Source organism: Balaenoptera ricei, chromosome 6, assembly GCF_028023285.1.
Source record: "Balaenoptera ricei isolate mBalRic1 chromosome 6, mBalRic1.hap2, whole genome shotgun sequence".
Taxonomy (NCBI): domain Eukaryota; kingdom Metazoa; phylum Chordata; class Mammalia; order Artiodactyla; family Balaenopteridae; genus Balaenoptera; species Balaenoptera ricei.
In genome coordinates this window covers 71,186,401-71,206,410 of record NC_082644.1, presented here as the reverse complement: position 1 = coordinate 71,206,410, position 20,010 = coordinate 71,186,401, and the positions used below count along the sequence as shown (strand labels likewise).

The 20,010-nt window shown below is 45.2% G+C and overlaps 1 protein-coding gene across 2 annotated transcripts in view; it reads left to right on the top strand.

The window, feature by feature from the left end:
* DMRT1 (doublesex and mab-3 related transcription factor 1) overlaps positions 1-20,010 on the top strand; it is a 104,047-nt gene that overhangs the window by 39,178 nt on the left and 44,859 nt on the right. The window contains exon 3 of one of the 2 annotated variants that reach the window (XM_059926455.1): positions 3,698-3,981. In XM_059926455.1, coding sequence (XP_059782438.1) covers positions 3,698-3,981 — 284 coding nt within the window. The remainder of the gene's footprint in view (positions 1-3,697; positions 3,982-20,010) is intronic. The other variant, XM_059926456.1, reaches the window with a different exon arrangement.

Below are 20,010 nucleotides of genomic sequence, written 5' to 3'. Positions count from 1 at the left end.
AGGACCACACTCTGAGCACCGCTGGATTAGACACATAATTTGATGGATGTTTATTTCAGCCTTGGGAAATTTCCACTTACTGGTAGCATGCACATAAAGGCTGGGAGGCATAAAGATGTTTTGAACATTGACCAAGAATTTTAATTTGGAACTTTAAAATACGGTTTGGTGGTTTATGAAATAAGAATTTGGTAGTTCCACATGTCCCTGGAATGGATGCCCTCTCCTAGTGCTTTTTAAAATGTCACTTTCTGAGAGTGCTTAAACATTTTAAGAGTCTAAAATATTTAGGCATTTACTCTCATAAAGCTCAGATGATTTTTATTGTTTATTTAAATGCTAGTATGAATCAAAACTTTTCCAACATGTATCTTAATTTATTCTGAAAGGTCATTATAATTTGAAAGAGGGAATAAAATATGGGTAAGTAGAAAAGTGATCGCATGTTAATTACAGTCATCTGTAGCAAAACAAATCCTTGCTTTGACCTGATGTAGCATTTTATTTGAGGTTTACTTTGAAATTTATTGAAGCCATGCTCTTGGTACCTTGAGGATTATTACTTACTGACAACATTTTGTTTCTGGGTAAACTGAGGGCTGATTAAAGGTCCCAACTAAAGTTATGATGTAGAAATTCATGAACCTGTGCCCTGATCTGAGAATGCTCGTGTCTTTGGGTTTCTGTTTAATTCTTTACCTCCTACTGTATTTTGTTTTCTTTATCAAGAAGCTTGCTTTTGAAGGGCAGGCCCTAGGGGTATCCAGTGTTTTTCAACTGCAGGGATGGGGATGAACGTCTAAAATGCCTTCCTAAAGGCCTATGAGATTGTATATGGATGTCCCACTAATGCTTATGACTGGGTGGTAAGAGTATGCCATTCATTCCTTTTCTGATTTAAATAACTATATAATTTATCATTTTTTGTGAAACTTGTATTGCTTTTGTAATCAGGTTAACATAAAGACATGACATTGAAAACAAAAGAGTTAGATACAGAAAACCATCTGTTTTGCCACTACATTGGGGTTTAAAATAAGAGATAGACCAGTGGGAAAGTTCAGGAGGAAAGAATTGCAGGTGCCTTCTCCAGACACAGGTAGAGTGATGGAATTGGAACTTTTCATCTCGTTAGTTGGGAAGAGGAGGAGAGAAGAAAGGAAAGAGATGTATAATAAGATAGTGGCCCTGACAATGCATCGCCAGGAGCCTGAGGTGGACGGACTTGCTATCCTGTCAGAGAAAAGAGACTTCAGCGCTGACTATAAAATGAGGCTGTAGAAACACTTTTTGTTGTAGATCTCCCCCAAACCTTCCAGAGCATGCACGTTTAGCCATGCCTTCCCCACATTCAGTCAGAGGACACTTTCTGAGCACCTGCTCTGGGCCACGTGTTGCTAGTCCTGGGAATTTCTCTCCACAGGCTTCTCCCTGCCTAGGTGTGTTCAGCCCTTCTCTGTGTTTTAAAAATGAAATAACAATATCTTATTACTCCTTGGAGCTTCTAGTTTTTCCTCGTATTTATTTTGATGACAGGCTACTTGAAAAAACACTGTTCATTGATCCCTTCTGCAAATATTTACCCCCAGGTGTCCGGCAGTGTGCTCAGCACGGGAGATGCAGGGCGGCGCTGCTGCTCGCTGGGTTGTCCCTTCCGGCCAGAGAGAAGGCTCTTCGCCGCCGTATTCATCTGTTTCCTCATCGCTCACTTGCTCCTTTCTCTCTCGAAGGCTTCTGCTTCTCCAGCACTGTGCTAAAACCACAGGGCCCTAAAGACCCAGCCCTCTGTGGGTCTTTTCCAGAACTCGTTTTGCTTGATCTCTTAGCAGGGTCGACCCTGCAGCCTGCCCCTCTGCCATCCCTGTCGAGTTTGTCCTCTGTGACCTTGCGTCCTCTCCTCCATTCTCCAGGGCTCTGGCCTTGGCGCTCTTTTCTCCTTTCAGAACGTGCTCTTCCGTAACAGCTCCCTCCTCTTCCCGGATGTGGCCAGCATCTCCAGGCGGTGACTCCTGATCTCAGCTTCCAACCTCAGCCTCTCCCATGAGTGCAGGTGTCGAGTTTCTCGGCCTGGCTTCTCTCCCCCATGTCCGTGCCCCTCTGGCCCCTTGCGTGATGAAGCAGACTTAACCACCTGCATCTCTGCTGCCACCCTGGGCCTCCTGCTCTTCCTCTTTGGCTTTTCCTGCGTCTCGCGTCCTGATGCCCCTCAGTCCTGCAGTTCTCTTGAGCTCGTCTCCCCCGTGTCTCTGGTATTTGCAGTCTGCTGGGTCTCTCCCTGACGGCTTCAGCGGCTCCCTGGTGGCTCTCCCTGCCTCTGGGCTCTCTTCCCTTTGCTTGTCTTAAGAATTGCCATCAGTTGAATCACTCCAAAGCACAGCTCTGATCCTCTGTGCTCCTTGCTCAGGTATCCTCAGTGGTTCCCACCACAGCCTGGAAAGAGTTCAGAGAGCTGGCCTGAGGCTTCCCCTCGCCTGGCTGCAGCCCACCTGTCAGACTGGCCCTCTTTTGCCCTTTTCGCAGTTCTTAACCCGGCAGCCCTGTCCATCACTCCCAAGGTCCCCTCCCACTTTCCTGCTTCCATCCCTTTGTCTTTGCTGCCCTGTTCTCCGTACTCTCTTTTTCTCATTTTCACCTATTTCCTACTCCTCTTTTAAAGTACAATGCAGGTGCAGTGTTTTTCTATGACGGTCTCTGTAATTCCTTTCTAGGTTGCATGTCATCTTTCCAGCCTTGGAGTTTCCATAGAAGTTTATGGGTATTTCTGTATGAGAGTCCTTGTTATAATTTGTAATCCCATCATCCATCCTATACTGTAGACTCCCAGTGGGCAGGGGCAACCTGATACCTTGCAGCCATTTTAGGCACTTGGCCAACTCTTAGAACATTGTTTAATAAATGTCTACTGGAGAGATGACTTAGGAGTCCATTCAGTTGTTTATTGGAATTGACAGCTTAACATCTAGACCCTGGGTCGGCAAGCTTCAGCCTGCGGATCACTTTGGTGCACTGCCTGTGTTTGTGAATAAAGTTTTATTGCAACACAACCACGCAGCAGCCTGTACATTCTGCAGAGGAATGGCCACAAAGCCTAAAATAGTTACTAACTGACCTTTTACAGAAGTTTGTCTCCCAGGGTCTATACCATTGTCCAGACTTCAGGATTCAGTATCAGTGGTTAGAAGGAAGTGAAGGAAACAATGTTCTCTTAAACTCTTAGCCTCTTGCTTTGGCTCTCGGATATATCTGTGTGGGCATACACGTAGAAAGGGCACTAGGATTTTTTATTACTTTATTTAAAGTGAAATACAGTTAATTTTGTTGTAAGACTGTTGCAGACAGCCAAGTTAACTAGATTTGATCTCTAATTTCTTGACATTAGGATAGGAATGTCTAGGTAGAAGTTAGACGTGGTCAGGCTTTATGTGATTAAAATGACCCCTGCCTAAAATGTTTTTGGTATTCTCAGTAAAAATAATGACCAAGGGTCTGCCAGCTGTGCCGCCAGAGTCACGCCAGCCTTAGGAGCCCTGCTGTGTTCCGACCGCAGGAGGAGCAGCACACTCAGGGGCCTTGGTCTGCAGCTCTGCGGATCTTGAGGAGGAAGGCCATACGTTGGCAAGGTTTAGAGGTAAAGTTCTGTAGGCCCCCATATTAATACCATGTTGTCTTTTTCTTTCTTTCTGTTTTTTCTTAATAGAGGGCCGGGTGGTCATCCAGGATATTCCTGCTGTCACCAGCAGAGGGCACGTGGAGAACACACCTGACCTCGTTTCCGACTCCACCTACTACAGCAGCTTTTACCAGCCGTCTCTGTTCCCTTACTACAACAATCTGTACAACTACCCGCAGTACTCCATGGCCTTAGCCGCTGACTCCCCCTCCGGGGACATGGGAAGCCCTCTCGGGGGCTCCCCTGTGAAGAACAGCCTTCGGAGCCTCCCAACCCCTTATGTGCCCGGTCAAACAGGAAACCAGTGGCAGGTAAGATGTTACCAGAGAGTGAACTGGGTATGTGAAAACCACACAGGTAAACACACACTCACAGATGCGCATGCCCAACTCAGCACACATGTGTGCCATTATGCAAAACGTGTAGAAAGTTTTCACTCTACCCATAACATCATTTAACCCCAGAGGTTGACTGCAAGGAATTGTAAAGAAATATGGATATATTTGTTTCTGTTTTCAAATTTTACCTTTCTCATCCTTCGATGTCATTTTGCATAAATACCCAGTTGGCCAGAATCATCTTCACAAGTGGCTTATGTAAGCAGCCCCATCTCCTCTAGCCTTATCCCCACTCTTTAGAACAGCTTAGAAAATGCTGGATGTGGCCTTCTGGGTGGCAGTAATCCCAGTGATGAACTTTGATCCTGGAAGGGAGATGTGTTCTGATCTGTATGTTTGCATGGAAGGAAGGTGAGAGAAGAACTAGGTCACTGTTGTGCTGGGCCAACTTGAGAGCATTTTCAGCTGGGAATGGAGGTCAGTCTTTCATATGCTAAGTATGTGCTTCTGAAAGAATATGCCATCAAGAGCTTTTAATATTTGGGGTAAAACAAAGCATTTTGCATTATGAGGGAATGTTTATTCCGCACTGTTCTGCTTCCTCAGTTTTCACCATTTCTATCATGCCAGTGTATCATCAGCAGAGTCAAGGCCTGGAAAGCATTCACAGGCTGGATTACCATGCTGTGGGAGTGTGCATGCATGAGCACTTAGACTCTGCTCCTCCAAGCCCCCCTCCAACTGTGAGATACCAATTCTGCGAGAACTGTTCTCATTTTGGATGCATTTACTGTGCTTGGGCTTTCCCAGCTAGGCTTTGATTCCAGCACAGTGCAGTGTATGTATGTGGGAGTTTAGGGTAATTGACTTTCTTATACTCACTTTTTAAAAATGTGCATTGATGTTTTCCTCAGAGCAATTCTATTCCATTTTGCATTTGTAGATGTGGGGAAGTTGTTGATATTCACATCACCCCACTTTTTGGACTCTCACACTAGCCTTAGGGATCTGGCTTCCTCGGCATGTTAATGTGTCAGCTTTAATTCCCTGGGCTGATCATCTTCATAAGTTTTCTATACATTTTATTTTTAGAATCAGACTTTTAAAAAAGGCGTTGGAACTGAGAGGTGATATGAGTATAAAGGAAATGCGATGATTTATGGATCTTACGGCTGGACCCCTACAGGCCTTTCGGAGTGCCAGTTGGATTTTATGATTTGGGGCAGGTTTTAGGTTGATTTCTGTTAGAGACTCTCCTCTAAGAAAGGAGAAAGAAGTATCTTATAGTTCTTAAAAAACCAGCTCATTCTACAGATTCCCATGAGCCGGGGACTACTGCTGGAGCATCCTGGTTTTCTGGCTACTTCCAGGCTTTAAGGAGAAATTAGGGAAGGTCTCTGAACCTGTTGGCTTATGAGGAAAAGGATGAGAAAGAAAATTCATAAGTGTTTTCTGAAAGAAAGAGAACTCACGATCAGCAGCATCAGAAATCTTCTAAGTTAATTTACCCTCCCACTCTGTCAGGGTCTTTCCAACGGTGTAAGATGGCTGACACACTAATGTTTGTTCTTAACTCCACCTGGAAGACCTGGGGAGGGTGTAGCAGAAGTCTTGGGTTTCCTTGGAGGTCCCTTGCCAAGGTCCACCCTCTGGGGGACCAGGGACAGCCACGAGGGGACATTCTCTCGGGCAGCAGCGTTGCCTGGTTTTCGAGTGCTGCCTCAGCCGCTGTGTACAAGGAGAGATCCCCCCAAGGGCAAGTTCTTGTACCCCTGCTGCCAAGGGTGAGAGGAAAAATGTTACCCCAACTTTCTTAGTCATGTGGGGGGCCTGCAGTCTTGATGCTGTTGGCGCCTTTTCTAGAACCACCGCTTACTAGACTGGAGAGAGGGGCCCCTGGTTAGAGGCCCAGGAGAGAAGCCGAGGCCTCATTTAACATAAGCGTTTGTTTTCAAGGAGTTCTGGCCTCAATCTATTTCCTAGTCAGTTTCACCATTGGTAATATATTCCCATCTAACAAATTATTTTGCAGAAATAGGTCCTTCTCTGCTACTGTGGTTGATGCCTGTTCCTCTTAGTTAGTAATAACACCCATCCTGATTGTTACCATTTGTGGAGCCGTGAATCCTCCCCGCAGCCCTGGGAGGCAGATGGTATTGTCCCCTTTTTACAGGTGAGGACATGGAGACTCAGAGGGCCACCACGGTCACACAGTCACCAGATGGAGAGCTGGAGTTTGAATCTATAGCTGTCTGGCTCCAAAGTGTGTTTCCCAGCACCGTCTGGTTAACACTGGGTCTGCAACAGACTCGGAGCTACAGAGACGGCCATCAGTTAAGTACGAATACTGACACCCTCTTTAGCTCTTTAGGGCTTGCAATTCCTACCTGTGTCCTTTGCTTTTTATTGGGGGTCTTCTTGGATTCCTCTTCTGATTGTCTCTCCTCACTTGTGGAGGTTGGAAAATAAGCAGACACTTCTAGAACAGTGCTGAGGTGTGGTCACTTCAGATAGCAGAGAACAGAGCCCCTGACACTTTTCCTGAAATTCTCGGTCTTGGCCATTAGTGTTTAAAATATGCTGAATTCTTTGCAGTTTGGAAGTTGCTTTTGGAATCTGCGTACAGATTTTCTTTTTCTCTTTTTTTAAAATTTTTTAAAAAATAAATTTATTTATTTATTTATTTATTTATGTATTTATTTATGGCTGCATTGGGGTTAGTTGCTGCGGCGAGCAGGGGCTACTCTTTGTTGCGGTGTGCGGGCTTCTCACTGCAGTGGCCTCTCCCGTTGCGGAGCACAGGCTCCTGGCGTGCGGACTCAGTAGTTGTGGCATGCGGGCTCAGCAGATGTGGCTCACGGGCTCTAGAGCGCAGGCTTATTAGTTGTGGCGCACGGGCCTAGCTGCTCCGCGGCATGTGGGATCCACCCGGACCAGGGCTCGAACCCATATCCCCTGCATTGGCAGGCAGACTCCCAACCACTGCGCCACCAGGGAAGTCCTAAATTTATTTTTTATTTTATTTATTTTTGGCTGCGTTGGGTCTTCGTTGCTGCGCGTGGGCTTTCTCTAGTTGCGGCGAGCGGGGGCTACTCTTCATTGCGGTGCGTGGGCTTCTCTTTGTTGCAGAGCACAGGCTCTAGGCACGCGGGCTCAGTAGTTGTGGCTCGCAGGCTCTAGAGCGCAGGCTCAGTAGTTGTGGCGCATGGGCTTAGTTGCTCTGCGGCATGTGGGATCTTCCTTGACCAGGGTTTGAACCCGCGTCTCCCGCATTGGCAGGCGGATTCTTAACGCCTGCGCCACCAGGGAAGCCCCCAGATCTTCTTTGAATGTGATTTCATAAAACATATGTAGGCACCCCTGCAGTGTGTGTGTAACATGAAAGGTGATCCAAACAATTGAGATAAGGGGGCCTGACCACATGGCCTCTCCATCCCTTCTAAGTCTGACTCAATCTATTTCCTAGCCAGTTTCACCATTGGTAATATATTCCCATCTAACAAATTATTCTGCAGACATTTTACGAGTCTGTGGATTAATCTTGTAACCAGACCTGACCCCGAGCTTGACTTACAACCTTATAGTCAACACCCACAAAAATTATTTCTCTTGGACCTAAACTCTAATGTTAAAAATAGAAGAGCCAACATCCATATAAGCCATCATTTTGCAAAAGGACAGTTGAAAGTCAGTCCAGTGATGGTCAGTCAGTCCAGTGATGGTCAGAGCCGAAATGGATCTTACAGAGGTCCCTTTCACCCCCGTCCTGCTGCAGGGAAGACTGAGATCCGGAGCTGGGGATCTGCTCCGCACCCACAGCTAGTTGGGGACAGAGCCTTGTCCAGAAACCAGGCCTGTAGATTTAGGGAAACAGTACTGTGTGTTTTGAGACACACGGAGTCTGGCGCTTGGAGTTCTATATTCAATTCTAACTTGTGATTTAACTGTTCCGTAGCCTTGAGGAAAATACTTAACTGTCTGAAACTCAGTAGTTTTGTCTGTCAAGTGGGCATAGTACCACCTTCACAGAACTGTTGCCTGAATATATAAGGCAGCATAATGACTGAAGTGTATGTGGAAGTTTCTGTGTGTACCAACAAATGCGATGCTGATATTAACTTCTTGTGAATTTATTTCATTAACCATTATTTTCTCTTGGCTCTACTCTTTTTTGAAATCTATTTTAATTTTCAGCCCTTTGTTCATATGTATTTTAGTTAGCTACCTCCGATCCCCTTTGTAATAAGATGGGGTATACATAATGCACATTTTTGTTATTGTTGAAAGACCATGACGTGAATATGGACCGAGTAGGAATGTATACGGAGTAATTTTTATCAAGGATGGGGAAGAATTTGATCTACTTAGGAAATTGAAAACTGGAAGCATAGACAAAGATTATGGCGTAAAATATGTCTATTAAGATGTATGTGTTATAAAGAAGTATTAAATAGAAAACACCTACAAATAATACTTATAACCAATGTTTAAGGGATAGGTACTGTACAGCTCACTTTTTCACCAAGTCGCTATGGCAGAGGTTTAGGGAACAGTGATCTGGGGCAGGGCCTCCCCCTGACCTTGCTATTCCTGTTGTTTCAGGAGGGCGCCCTGGCTCTGCTCTTCAGACAGTGCCTTGCCCTCTTCTGGTGGAAGCCTCCTGGGGAGGGCAGGGGAGGGATCCTCTCTTGGTTGTAGCCATGCTTTCCTGTCTCCTTTTGGAAGGTGTCCCATAGCTGCGCCTGGAGGTCACTGAGCTGGTCTGTCTCACTAGACCTTCCCCCCCACCCGGTCTGACCACAGCTCTACCTGAAGGGCCTGAATCTTAGGCAACATCTCCTCCATCTACTGTCTTGACTCTGTTGCTAGGACCCGACTTCCCTTCTGACTCTTCACCAGAGCGATAACTTTTATGTTATCCTCCTTCCCTTGCTGCTTTGGGTAACAGTGTGTTTGGGGGGAGCAGCATGAAAAGTTTTCAGAACAAAGAGCTGCTTTGTGATTCCTAGAAAAAATCGACTCTAGTGGAGATTGTCATAATTTTTTAAAGCCAGACTTCTTAGAGATTAGTGGGGAGGGTACTGAATTATTTACAAAAAGAAATCATTGACTTTTTATTGTAGAGTTGAGATTTCCTGTAAGTCTCCCTATAAAGTCATGCAAGCCACAGATAATTATTGAGCACCTACTAAGTAAAAAACCTAGTTAAAGAAAAAAGAAAAAGCTAGAGCAGTCAACTGGGCCAGCATCCCAGAATCCCAAGGCTCTTTCGTGTTGACGCCCTGCATGCATGCTGAGAGCTGCTTTAATCGCTTTGGGTCTGTCTCCAGCCTCTGGAGATTTGTGGCCCAATCATAGATTGCTGTCATGTTGTGAAACAGGAATAACATTTGTGACACTGGAACAAACTCAACGATGAATGGCTGGTTCCACTGACCAGCAGCTCAATTTCACTTCTGCATTTAATTGCCTGCAAAAGCTGTTCATTGCCTGGTGCACTCCTTCACGGCAACATTACCTCTTAAATAAACATGTTGTACCCGGTTGACAAGGGAGAGGTACATATCAAGTGAACAGAAATAAATATGGGAGGACTCCAAGCTGCATCTGGGATCTCCTTTCAGTCCCCCTGGTGGGCACCCCCTTGATTGGCTTTTCTGAAGCTTGTGCCACCAGAGGTGGAGACAACCGTTCCAGCCACAGTTGGGGTGAGGGCACATGGCAGCAGAGGTGATTCCTTCCTTCTGGTCGTTTTTTGGGGCTCAATCTGAAGTGTCTCAAGATACGGTGGCCCGTTTATGATTATGCACCTCACTGGAATGCATTCGATTATTAAATAAACATGCATCCAGGTCCCACCATGTGCTAGGGATCTACCACTGAACCAAATGGACAAAAATGCAAAAAGCAGGTCTTGGGGGAAGGCTGTTATCACCTGGTACATGAGAAGGAGGTTGGGGATCATCTAAGTGCCCTGGCTTTGAAACTGAGACACAGGCAGGCAGGAAGTCAGAATCTGACCTAGGCCTTGGAGCACGGAGAACGGCGCCCCTTGTGGCCATTACTGGGATGGGGCCCAGCAGGGCACCTGTAAACGCCGCCCCTCTTGACTGTGCTGCCTGCCCGCTGTTGTTCTCCGTCCTGTACGAGCAGCCTGCGGGGGCTCTGGTTTTCACACTGCCTCCTCTTTTTATGAGCGTGGTTCAGTCGAGCCTGTTAGCTCAAAGAGCTAAGAAGTGACTTCTGGCGTGTGTGCAGTACGGGCACAGCTGCAGCGCCTCCGTGTCTGTGCCCTAGGGTCCCCCAGGAGGGTCCAGAGGTGGGGTGGGGGGATAGGAGGCCGAGGCTTAAACCGGGCTCCCACTCCCAGGGAGACAATTATAATAGCCAACCATTAATTAGTTAAACCATTAATGTTTAATATTTCTAAATTTTAAAGAACGGTATGTCAGGGAGAAGGTAGTAGAATGCAAAATCCACATCAATTTTGATGACGAAGTAGGGGACTTCAGATAAATTTTGTGCTCACCTCAGGCCAGTAAGCTGCACCACCAGGCCCCCGGGGTAATGTGCATCTGGTCACCTCAGTGTACTGGGTGATGCTGGCTGAGAAAGAGCAAGTGACTCCCTGAGGACCTGGGGCCTTTTTTCTCTGGGTGAGGTGCTCTCTCTACAAGCGCTCAGGTGGTCCTCTAGGCTGCCCCCTCCAATCCCATCGCCCTCTTTGTCGGCTGAATAAACTAGCCCTGGCTTCCCTTCTTAGAGCAAACTGGTTTTTGGCCACTATTTGTTGGTGAGCAGACACTGACAGGCTTTTTCCTCTGGGAAGAAAAAGTTCTCAAGCATGTAGAAGAGGAATTTGTAAGGCTGCGTTCAGTTTAAAGCATGTAAAGGAATCTCTTTCCTCAGGAAAAGGAAATTAAATTAGATGTGGTATTTGCCTTGGGCTATTAGGGCTAACCCCCTCCCCCCCAATTTGTTTTTTAAAAGGGAATTACAGAGACATACATTTCTGTTGATGTTGCTATAATGTGGTGTATTTATTTTGTATCCGTCTACTTTTGTGAACTCTGTAATTCTAATAATTTTGTAGGTGCTTATTTTAGGGTTTCTAGATTAGATAGTCATTTCATAGAAAAATATTGATACTGACATTTTTCTTCCCCCTAAATACCGCCAAGTTCTTTCTAATTTATGTTCTTAGTGAATTATTCAGTTTAGATACCAGTGGTGGACAGCTGGTGTCAACCTGTTCCTTATTTTACTGGGAATGTGTTTTGCACTTCACTGTCCTGAATGCAGGCTGTTACCTGTGCTGGTTTACAGAGAAATGAGGAAAAAAAGGACAAGGGTTTTTTTCTTACAGCTAAATTATCAATTCAAAAAATTGTTTTTATCGGGCCCGTCCCTTTCCAACACTTCTTCAATGAAATGAGGATTTTTTTTTCATAAATGCCCTTACTTGGCAATATAAAAAGTTGGCGACTCTGTTCCTGTCTCCCCTGCCTCCTTTTTCAAAAGTTGTACTAGTCCCAAGACCAGAGAGAGTCTGGAAACCAAGGCCCTGGCATTGTGTCACCATGACAACAGCGGAATTCTCTGGGGTCTTCAGTGTGCTGTCTTTAGCAGCTGTCTCAACCTCACTCTTTCCAGACAGGATGTTTTGGTCTTTTCTTATCTTTTAATCTCAGCCCTGTTAATGCCTTTATGCTAGTTCAGCATTTTGTGGGGCTCCCTCACGTGCACCCCAAGTAGGTCCTGCTTTCTGGGACAGTGAGGACACAGGGATTGGGCTTCCCATCTCAGAAGACCAGTCTTGGAGAATCTTCCATTTAAATGTAAAAGTCATTACAGACCACCGGAAGTTTAAAGCCAGTGACGTGAAGGTGTCAGGCTTCCCAAAGTTTGGGGTTGCATTGCCTCTACTATAAACTTTCCCTTAAATGGCCTGTCAAGTCTTAGCCACATCTGCAGTTTTCTCTTCTGAAACATAATTCCTCATTAGGTTCTTCTCGTTTAAGAAGAAATAGTAAACCCAGTTCTCTTGGGCCTTTACATCATATTCCTACATCTGCAGGAGACAAGCTCTGTTGGCCAGGGCACCTGTGGGGCAGCAGTGGGCCTGGGCATCCTGGGAAGCCCCCGGAGCTTTGCAGCACGGGAATGCAGTCCTCTCTTTCTGTTTCTAAACGACCCCCTTGTGGACGCGCACTGTCACAGAGGAATTGCTATCTTGTCACGTTCTAGATGAGTACAAGCCGTGGGCATCACAGGCATCATCTGGTTTTTATTACACCTTTCCTGGAAGGAATGGTGGTTTTCTTGCACAGATTATGAAAATTGAACGATTTGCATGCTTTGATCCTGCAAGAGGGCTGGTTGTTTGCAAGAATTGGTGCCAGCGATAACAATATTCTTGGTGACTCTTGGTCTGGAACCAAAACTAAGGGAGGTGGTGGGTATTTTAGTAGCTGAGCACAGATGGTGAGAGGTGGGGCTGAGGAATGCTCCTTCACTGCAGCAGTGCACACGAGAGTCATTTTTGCAGAGTATTTTGGTTAAAAATGTGTGGATTACGGAAGAAAATGGAACTGGCCTCTGGAAACCTGGGCACTGGTGGAGGCAGCTCTGACTCCGAGAGGATCTCGGGGAGGGGTTGGGCCCTGGCCCTCCTAAGGGATTCTCAGCCCAACTGAAGCAGTCCAGTAGCATCCCAGGAAATCCAGATGGAGGGTAACCTCGGGTCTTAGGACCCTTTGGGAGACTCCAGTGATTCCTGGGCCGTCCTGCAGGGTCACTTCTATTCTTACATGAGTTCAGTTTAATCTGGACTGAGTTGGGAAACCGTGGAAAGGGCTGGCCTGCTCCAGGGACTACTCCATGATTCAGCTGAAGGCAGAAGGAAAGACATTATCAGTCTCTCGTGAGGTCGTTACACAATCCGATCTCTGACACAATAGCATCGGGTTAGTAAATGATATAGTCATTTGGGGATTCTGTAATCTGCTTGAAAAGTAGATAATTAGGTCACAGTTTTTAAAAGCTTTCAGATTTGATTTAGTTAGGCTGCTGGCCAAAATCTTATCTATTTCCATTTGCCTTTTTAGTTTACTTTTTTTCCTAAGTAGATGTGACTATGATATAAAATTAGTTGCTTTTCAGAATGCTTATGTGTGTGCATGAGTGAGTCTCAGATTTCGTGGGAGTCCATATTTGTGTGGCCTGGTAAGTGGCCCTCATTAGTTGGATAAAGACCAAAATCAAGGGAATGCATAATAGAGGCTGATTTGCCCTATTTTTGGAGATATATTAGGAATATGGTAGTAGAAAAATAAAAAGAATAGGGTTATGAAAAATCTCCATATTACAGAGTGTGCATAAGAAACTCCTTCGCGTATTTATCATTCATACCTCGAGTGCCAGCTCTGTGCCTAGCCCTGCGCTAGATTGTCCCCTCCAGTGCCAGCTCACAGTGGGCGGATGAGAGAAAGGACACATGTAATTCTCTGATCGCCACTGTGGTCAGAGTCTGGAGGTTCCCAGGGAGCTGTGGTGCTTGTGGAAGGTGGGCCCTGTGCAGTGCTGTGCCCAGGGACGAGGCGAGGCGGGGTGAGGACAAGTATTTTATCACTACTGTCGTTTAGAATTGCCACTGCTTGGTGATAAGTAGAAGCAGGTTGACTTAGTGAGTTTTATTATTTTAAAAAGTGCTCTACTCCCTTACGGCCTGCACCCAGGACGGGTTGCTGTCAGCGCCCCCTTCTTGGGAGACCCCTGATCCCGAGGGCATCACCTTGAGATGCACAACCTCCTGGTGGGGGGAGTTCGTAAGAAGATTGAGGAACAGGGAAAAGGGGATTATTTCCTCATTTCATTTTTCATTCCTTTTCACAAACACTCTTTTTGGCAATTCTTAGCCAATACTGAGAGAAGGAGGGCAGACATAAAAATTCTATGTCTTGGGTAGTGGTATGCAACCAAAAAGGGGAAGGAGCATTTTCTCTGTCTCTGTCTCTCTCTCTCTCTCTCTGTTTGATGGTGTCAGTGTAGTTTGAGTTGGTTTTTCAACTTATTTAAATGTGAAAAGTAGAAACAATTCAGACAATGGATTTTTCTTTCAAATATCAAACATTTATATACTTAAAATAATTTTTGAAGTATATAACGGGCAGATTTTTCTGTCTCCCTCTCTATTACTAGGTCCCTGACATACCTGTAAAAGGGCTCATGTGGTAACAAACCCAAAAGAGGGGTCCTTGGGCGTGACCACCGCCCTGCACTGAGGCCCACACAGCAGGAGACCCTTAGGGGAGGGAGGGGTGTGACAGGACAGTTACTGGACAGCCTGGTGCTGGGCCCTTCATACCTGCTGCTCCGCTCAGCCCTGAAACACGGCCATGTCGGGGATTGGTATCCACTTTTGCGGGTGAGGAAACTGAGGCTCAAGAAGGTGAAGTAACCTGCCACATCACAGGCTGGCAAGTGGGGGGCTGGAGCTGGAACCCGGGTTTGCCTGGCTGACTACAGAGGGGGCACGTTTGCCCCCGCCTCTCTGCCCTCCTCGTGGGACAGCGCACATTTCTTGGTTTTCCTGGTATGAAGCCCTGAGAGGTGTTATATAATGTTTTCTTACATCTTACGATATAAGATATTATAAGATATGACATCTTACAAAATGTTTTCAGAGACTTGACATGTTAGATAGGAGGAGACTTCTAGTCCTGATTGTATTAACCACATTTAAGTCACACATACATGCACTTCTGTGTGCTTTAAGGCAACAGATGTTTGGTCATTCTTGTGTCATTTGGTTACTTTGAGGTGGGCTCTCCATCACGGTTTTGGAGTGGGAAGCACCTTTCCATGCTACTAACACACCGTGAATTGAGTGTGCTGTGCCCATCAACGGTCACCAGCCTGCATTCCAGTTTTTGATGCCAGTTTGGGTAAAGTACATGTGTGCATGTGCTTATTACACTTAGAAGGTGGCCCCAGACAGGCTCACCTTGCCCTCCAAGCAGTCTGTCATGTTCAGTACTCATAAGATACCCTTCATACTGCTGATTTATGCTAAAAGTATCCTAATGTTTCTGACAGCTCATGTGTGACATGAATATAATCCATATTTCTTCGAGCGGCTAATCCAAGTGGCTTATTTCCTGATACTGCTGATAGGGCTATATCTCTTGGTGTCTCCGCCATTGAGATTCTGATGGTAACATATTGTTTGTGGGTCACTAGTTTTGTCTAAAACAGTAGGTTGGAACAGAGTAGCAAAGGTTAATTAAATTTGTCCATCAAGATGGGAACAAAAGTGGGGATGCCTCTGATACTTCTGGTTCTAAAATCAAAGTTCCTGAATGTGTGGTTACAGGCATCTTTTCTTCTCATTTTCAGACCCCCAGTTTGATCTTGGAACAGTGAAAATGTGAAGAGTTGTTAAAATCCAAAAGCAATGACTAGGTCTTTATAATATGCAGGTGCCTTAATTTAAAATGGGAAAGGTGGCCTGGTTTAGTAGAGAGAAACTTCTGAGGCTGACTTGCTTGCATCCTGCCTTCTCTGCTTAATCCCTTGTGAGCTGAACCAAGGGATTTGATGTCTTGGAGCAGGTTTTTCCTATGTTCATGATGATTACATTATGAGGACTCAAGTATCTACAGTTTCCTGCCCACCCCCCGCCTCCCCACCCCCCTTAGATGTGAGATGTGCAAGGTACGTTTTCTCTGGAAAGTTACATTAAGGATGTCACCATTCCCAAAGCTCCCTCCACCTTTCTGCAGAGGTGTAATGTCAAGCTCTTAGAGACTTGCACGCTAGAGTGGAGAGTACTATGTCTTGATAGTTATTAACCCAATTTTAAAAAAACAAACCAGCTCTTTCACCAAAGCTGTTTCCTGTTGGCTTTTACGTGAACGATGCTTGCATTTCTGCCTGGCTCTGTGTGACTTCAGTCGGGAAGTCAGTCACACAGTTGGGTTTGTGTTTTAAATCTGTGAATGAGACAAATAGAAGTTTCTAACCTAAGAGCTAGAAAATCCTGTGTAAGTTTGTGGTTTGGGAAAAATGAGGAAGGCACTGGGCTAGTCCCAGAGGCTGTTTCCACATGAACTGCCCCCCTCTCTTTTGTGAACCCCGAAAATGCATAAAACCCTCCCAGGTTCCAGGAAAAGGAACCATTTTCAGAGTTTGGCTTTTTCTTACTGTGTACCTATTTTTGAAGGTCCTTACTTTCCGTCACCTGATTCTTACACCAATGTCTTTCAGACATTTTAGACCAAGACCCACAATAAGAAATATTTTATATTGTGATCCAGTATATTTTATACCTACATATAAACACAAAATTAAAGTTTCATAAAGCAGCTCTTACCATATTGTATACAGTGAATTCTCATATTTCTGTTTAACTCTATTCAGTTTCATTTCATTCATCTCCATACTGTTCCTAAAGTTATATGTATTTGCTGATTGCAGCTGCTGAATTACTTTGGGGCCCACTGAAGGGTCACAGTGCTGCATATTGTAAAACACTGGCTAGAGGAGTAAGCTGTTCTGTCTGTGCCAGTGATGCCGATGGTGAGAACAACCAAGTGACAAGTTTTAGGAAGTTAGTTTGGGTTTTTTAAAACGTGGGGCTATTTGCATCTTTTTTTTAACATTTTATTTATTTATTTTTGGCTGCGTTGGGTCTTGGTTGTGGCGCACGGGCTCCAGAGTGCATGGGCTCTGTAGTTTGTGGCACGCGGGCTCTCTAGTTGAGGTGCGTGGGCTCAGTAGTTGTGGTGCGCGGGCTTGGTTGCCCAGTGGCATGTAGGATCTTAGTTCCCCGACCAGGGATGGAACCCACGTCCTCTGCCCTGGAAGGCAGATTCTTAACCACTGGACCACCATGGAAGTCCCTATTTGCATCTTAATTGTTTTTGTTTTAAAAATCTACTCTGGTATTAGTCCAGCCTGGAATTGAGCTGCTTTTCTTCTATCCTTTTTGAAAAGCTCACCCACACAAGTTTTGTTTCGCTTTCACTTGTGTCCCAGGCTCTGAAGCTTTGGTAAACATGGAGCTTGCAATTTTAAACATCTTAGATGTATCACTTCTTAAATTGTTTGTCCTCTCTGTCATACTGCATGCACATCCTCTTTCTCTCTCCTTTTTCCCCCTCCCACCTCCTCTCTGAGGAGGAAGAGCACCTCTTGCATTTCTGGACAAACAGCTCTTATGTTCTCCAGCATCTAAGTGCTGACCCTCAAACACAGTTCTTGCCCCCATTGAAGGAGTCCCCCTGGCTCTTCAGGAATCCCTTCCAAGGGCCTGAGTCTTCACAGGCCAGTCTCCCTCTGTTTCCTTTTTCTCTTCCTGACTCTAGGGAGGGGAGTGGAAGGCATTCCATAATATAGCACCTAGGAGAAAGTAAGGTGGGCCGAGTGGAGGAAGTTAACTCCTAACGAAGTTAGGGGAGAAAAAATGACCTCCAGGGGAACAGAGGGACAGGGAAGGAAGAAGGGAGGGAAGGATTGTAGCTGTAGGGAGCCGGCTTGTGGCACATGACTCAGCATTGGGTCTGTTGATGATTCAGTCATCTCTGAAATGTGTGTATAACAGCAGTCATTAAAAATAACTCCTTCCAGCTGCGATGTGTGGCATCCCAGAGGATGAGTGAGGTGCCTATTTAAGGAGGGGGATGGGCGCTTGCCTTTTAGGAAAAAGCACCTTGCCTAGGTCTAAGGTCCTCGGACTAGGAGCATTCTCAGTGTATGATCAGGTGAGCGTGGGAACAGGCATCCCATTCAAATAGTTTGAAAAGAAGCTTCTTTTAAAACTAAAGAAATTCTTTGATAAGGAGTTAAAAAAAAGTCAGCCCTAACCTCCACTCTTAAGCTCACCAGAAGACCTAGAATTCCACAGCCTGCGAAGAGCCCTGCTTTGTTTTATAAAAAGGTTTCTGTTCTTAAAACCAAAGGTTTATCCCACATGTGGCTTTTGCAGTTAAAAGCCTGTAAGTCACATGTCAGTGCCAGCGGGATCTTCACGCTGTTTGTTTAAATATCAGAGTTTGCAATTAGGAATTTTATCCTATACAGTCACTCTTCTTGTGAAGACCATCCCCTTTCTGCGCCGACTCTAATTCTGTGCAGCTGAGCCCCGCTTGATATAAACGAGACCAGGACTTGGTTTTCAGGAATCTCTTTTAGCTGTTCCCCGGATGGAGTGTTCGATTCAGTGTGAGACCAGACTCTTCCTATCTGAAGTGTTAATAGACCACCAGTGAGTAGTGTTTAGGAATTTTTTTTTAAAGGAAGTGGGGTCAAACATTTTTACATTCTGTTGGGATTTTATCGTTATTATAAAAAAGGGTGACTGTGGTATATAAGAAGGAAACCTGTGGTTCAGATTCATTGCGCTGTATGTTCTCAACAGTTTAATAAAATAAAACCCAAAGCTCTTAGGTTTTCCTCCAGGGTGAATACTGACACCGCGCACGTTCTCCGCCAGCCCAGCTCCCATCTGTAGGTCATACTCTGGTTCAGAGACTTGGGGTGGGTAAGAAGGTATAAAACATGCCTCTTGCTTGCCAGCTACCACGTGCTAATAATAATAGTAGCCGTAATTCACCGGGATCCTGGGCTTTTAGGTTTTACTTGGTTTATTTGTTTAATTTAAAGGAATAAAAAATAAAATCTTGAGAAGAAGCAAGGCAGCATTGCATAAAGGAAAGAGAAGTTATATCCTTGCAGCAGAACTGAACAGTTCCTTTCGTTTGTGAGCACCTTTTATCCTTCAGTAGAACTTTGCTATTTTAGCTGGAGGTGAGACACTGAGCACAAGGGGGTAGTATTAGGTTAGCTGAAAGCAGGTTTTCTCAAGCTTGGCGCCATCTGAATGTTGGGCTGGACAGTTCTGTGTGGGGCTGTCCTGTGCATTGGAGGACGCTTAGCGGCGTCCCTGGTCTCTGCTCACCAGATGCCAGTAGCACCCCCCATACACACCTCGTTGTGACAATTAAAAGTGTCTCCAGACTTTGCTAAATGTCCCCAGGGGACAAATTACCCCAAGCTGAGTACTACTGGTTTAAAATATCATACAACAGGACATTTCAAAGGTCTCCTTATCTACCCGTTTTTGTCTCAGCCCAAAGTCGCAGGCTGTGATTTTTTTTTTTAAGTTAGAAGGGAGTAAGAAGTGATCTAGAGTTTTAAATCGCATTTTACCACGCCTCTTTCTGGACTTTCTGGGTGAATCACGATTCAGTTTTAACTTCATGTTTCAGAGGTTTACATGTGCACTTTGAAATGCATCAAACCGGCCTTCTTTCTTATTTCCAAGTCGTTGCATGGATGGTTATTTGTAGATTATTCTTCTAGTTGGGAGCCGGTGAAGCGATTGGGGGCCTCAGTAAGTTCACATTTTAATAATCTCAGGTGGAGTCTGACCCTTTGTATCTTTTTCTTCTTTTGCTGGAGGTCTTTTATAGCTCAGTCATCTAGGGATTCATTAGAGAAATAGAAAGTCTGAGTTCAGTTAACTCAATATCTATTTCCAAATAATCCTTGTTATTTGATGCTTTCTGAAAACAGAAAAGGAATTAAGGAAAAACATATACATGGATTTGAAATTGTGTTTATTTTCTGGTAAGCTTTAGTTGAAAGACAAAAAAGAACTCTACAGTTTATCTGAATCTCTTTTTAAATATTATATTATACATATTGGGATTGGCAGCAGTTGACCAGTCTGTTTGTCAGACTTAACCTTTTGCATTTTTTAGTTGATACTGGGGATTTGATACTTCTCTGGGTATGGGAAATATGTAGGTAATCCTAGAACACTGGTTCCTAATCTTGGTGTCACACTGGAATTACCTGGGGAGCTTTGAAAAAACCCAGGACCCAGGCCACATCCCAGAGCAGTGAAGTCTGATGCTCTAGGGGTGGAGCCCCGGCATCAATGCTGGGTCCCCACCTCCCTGTATTCCAGTGAGAGTGAAGGTTGAGGACCAGGGTGCA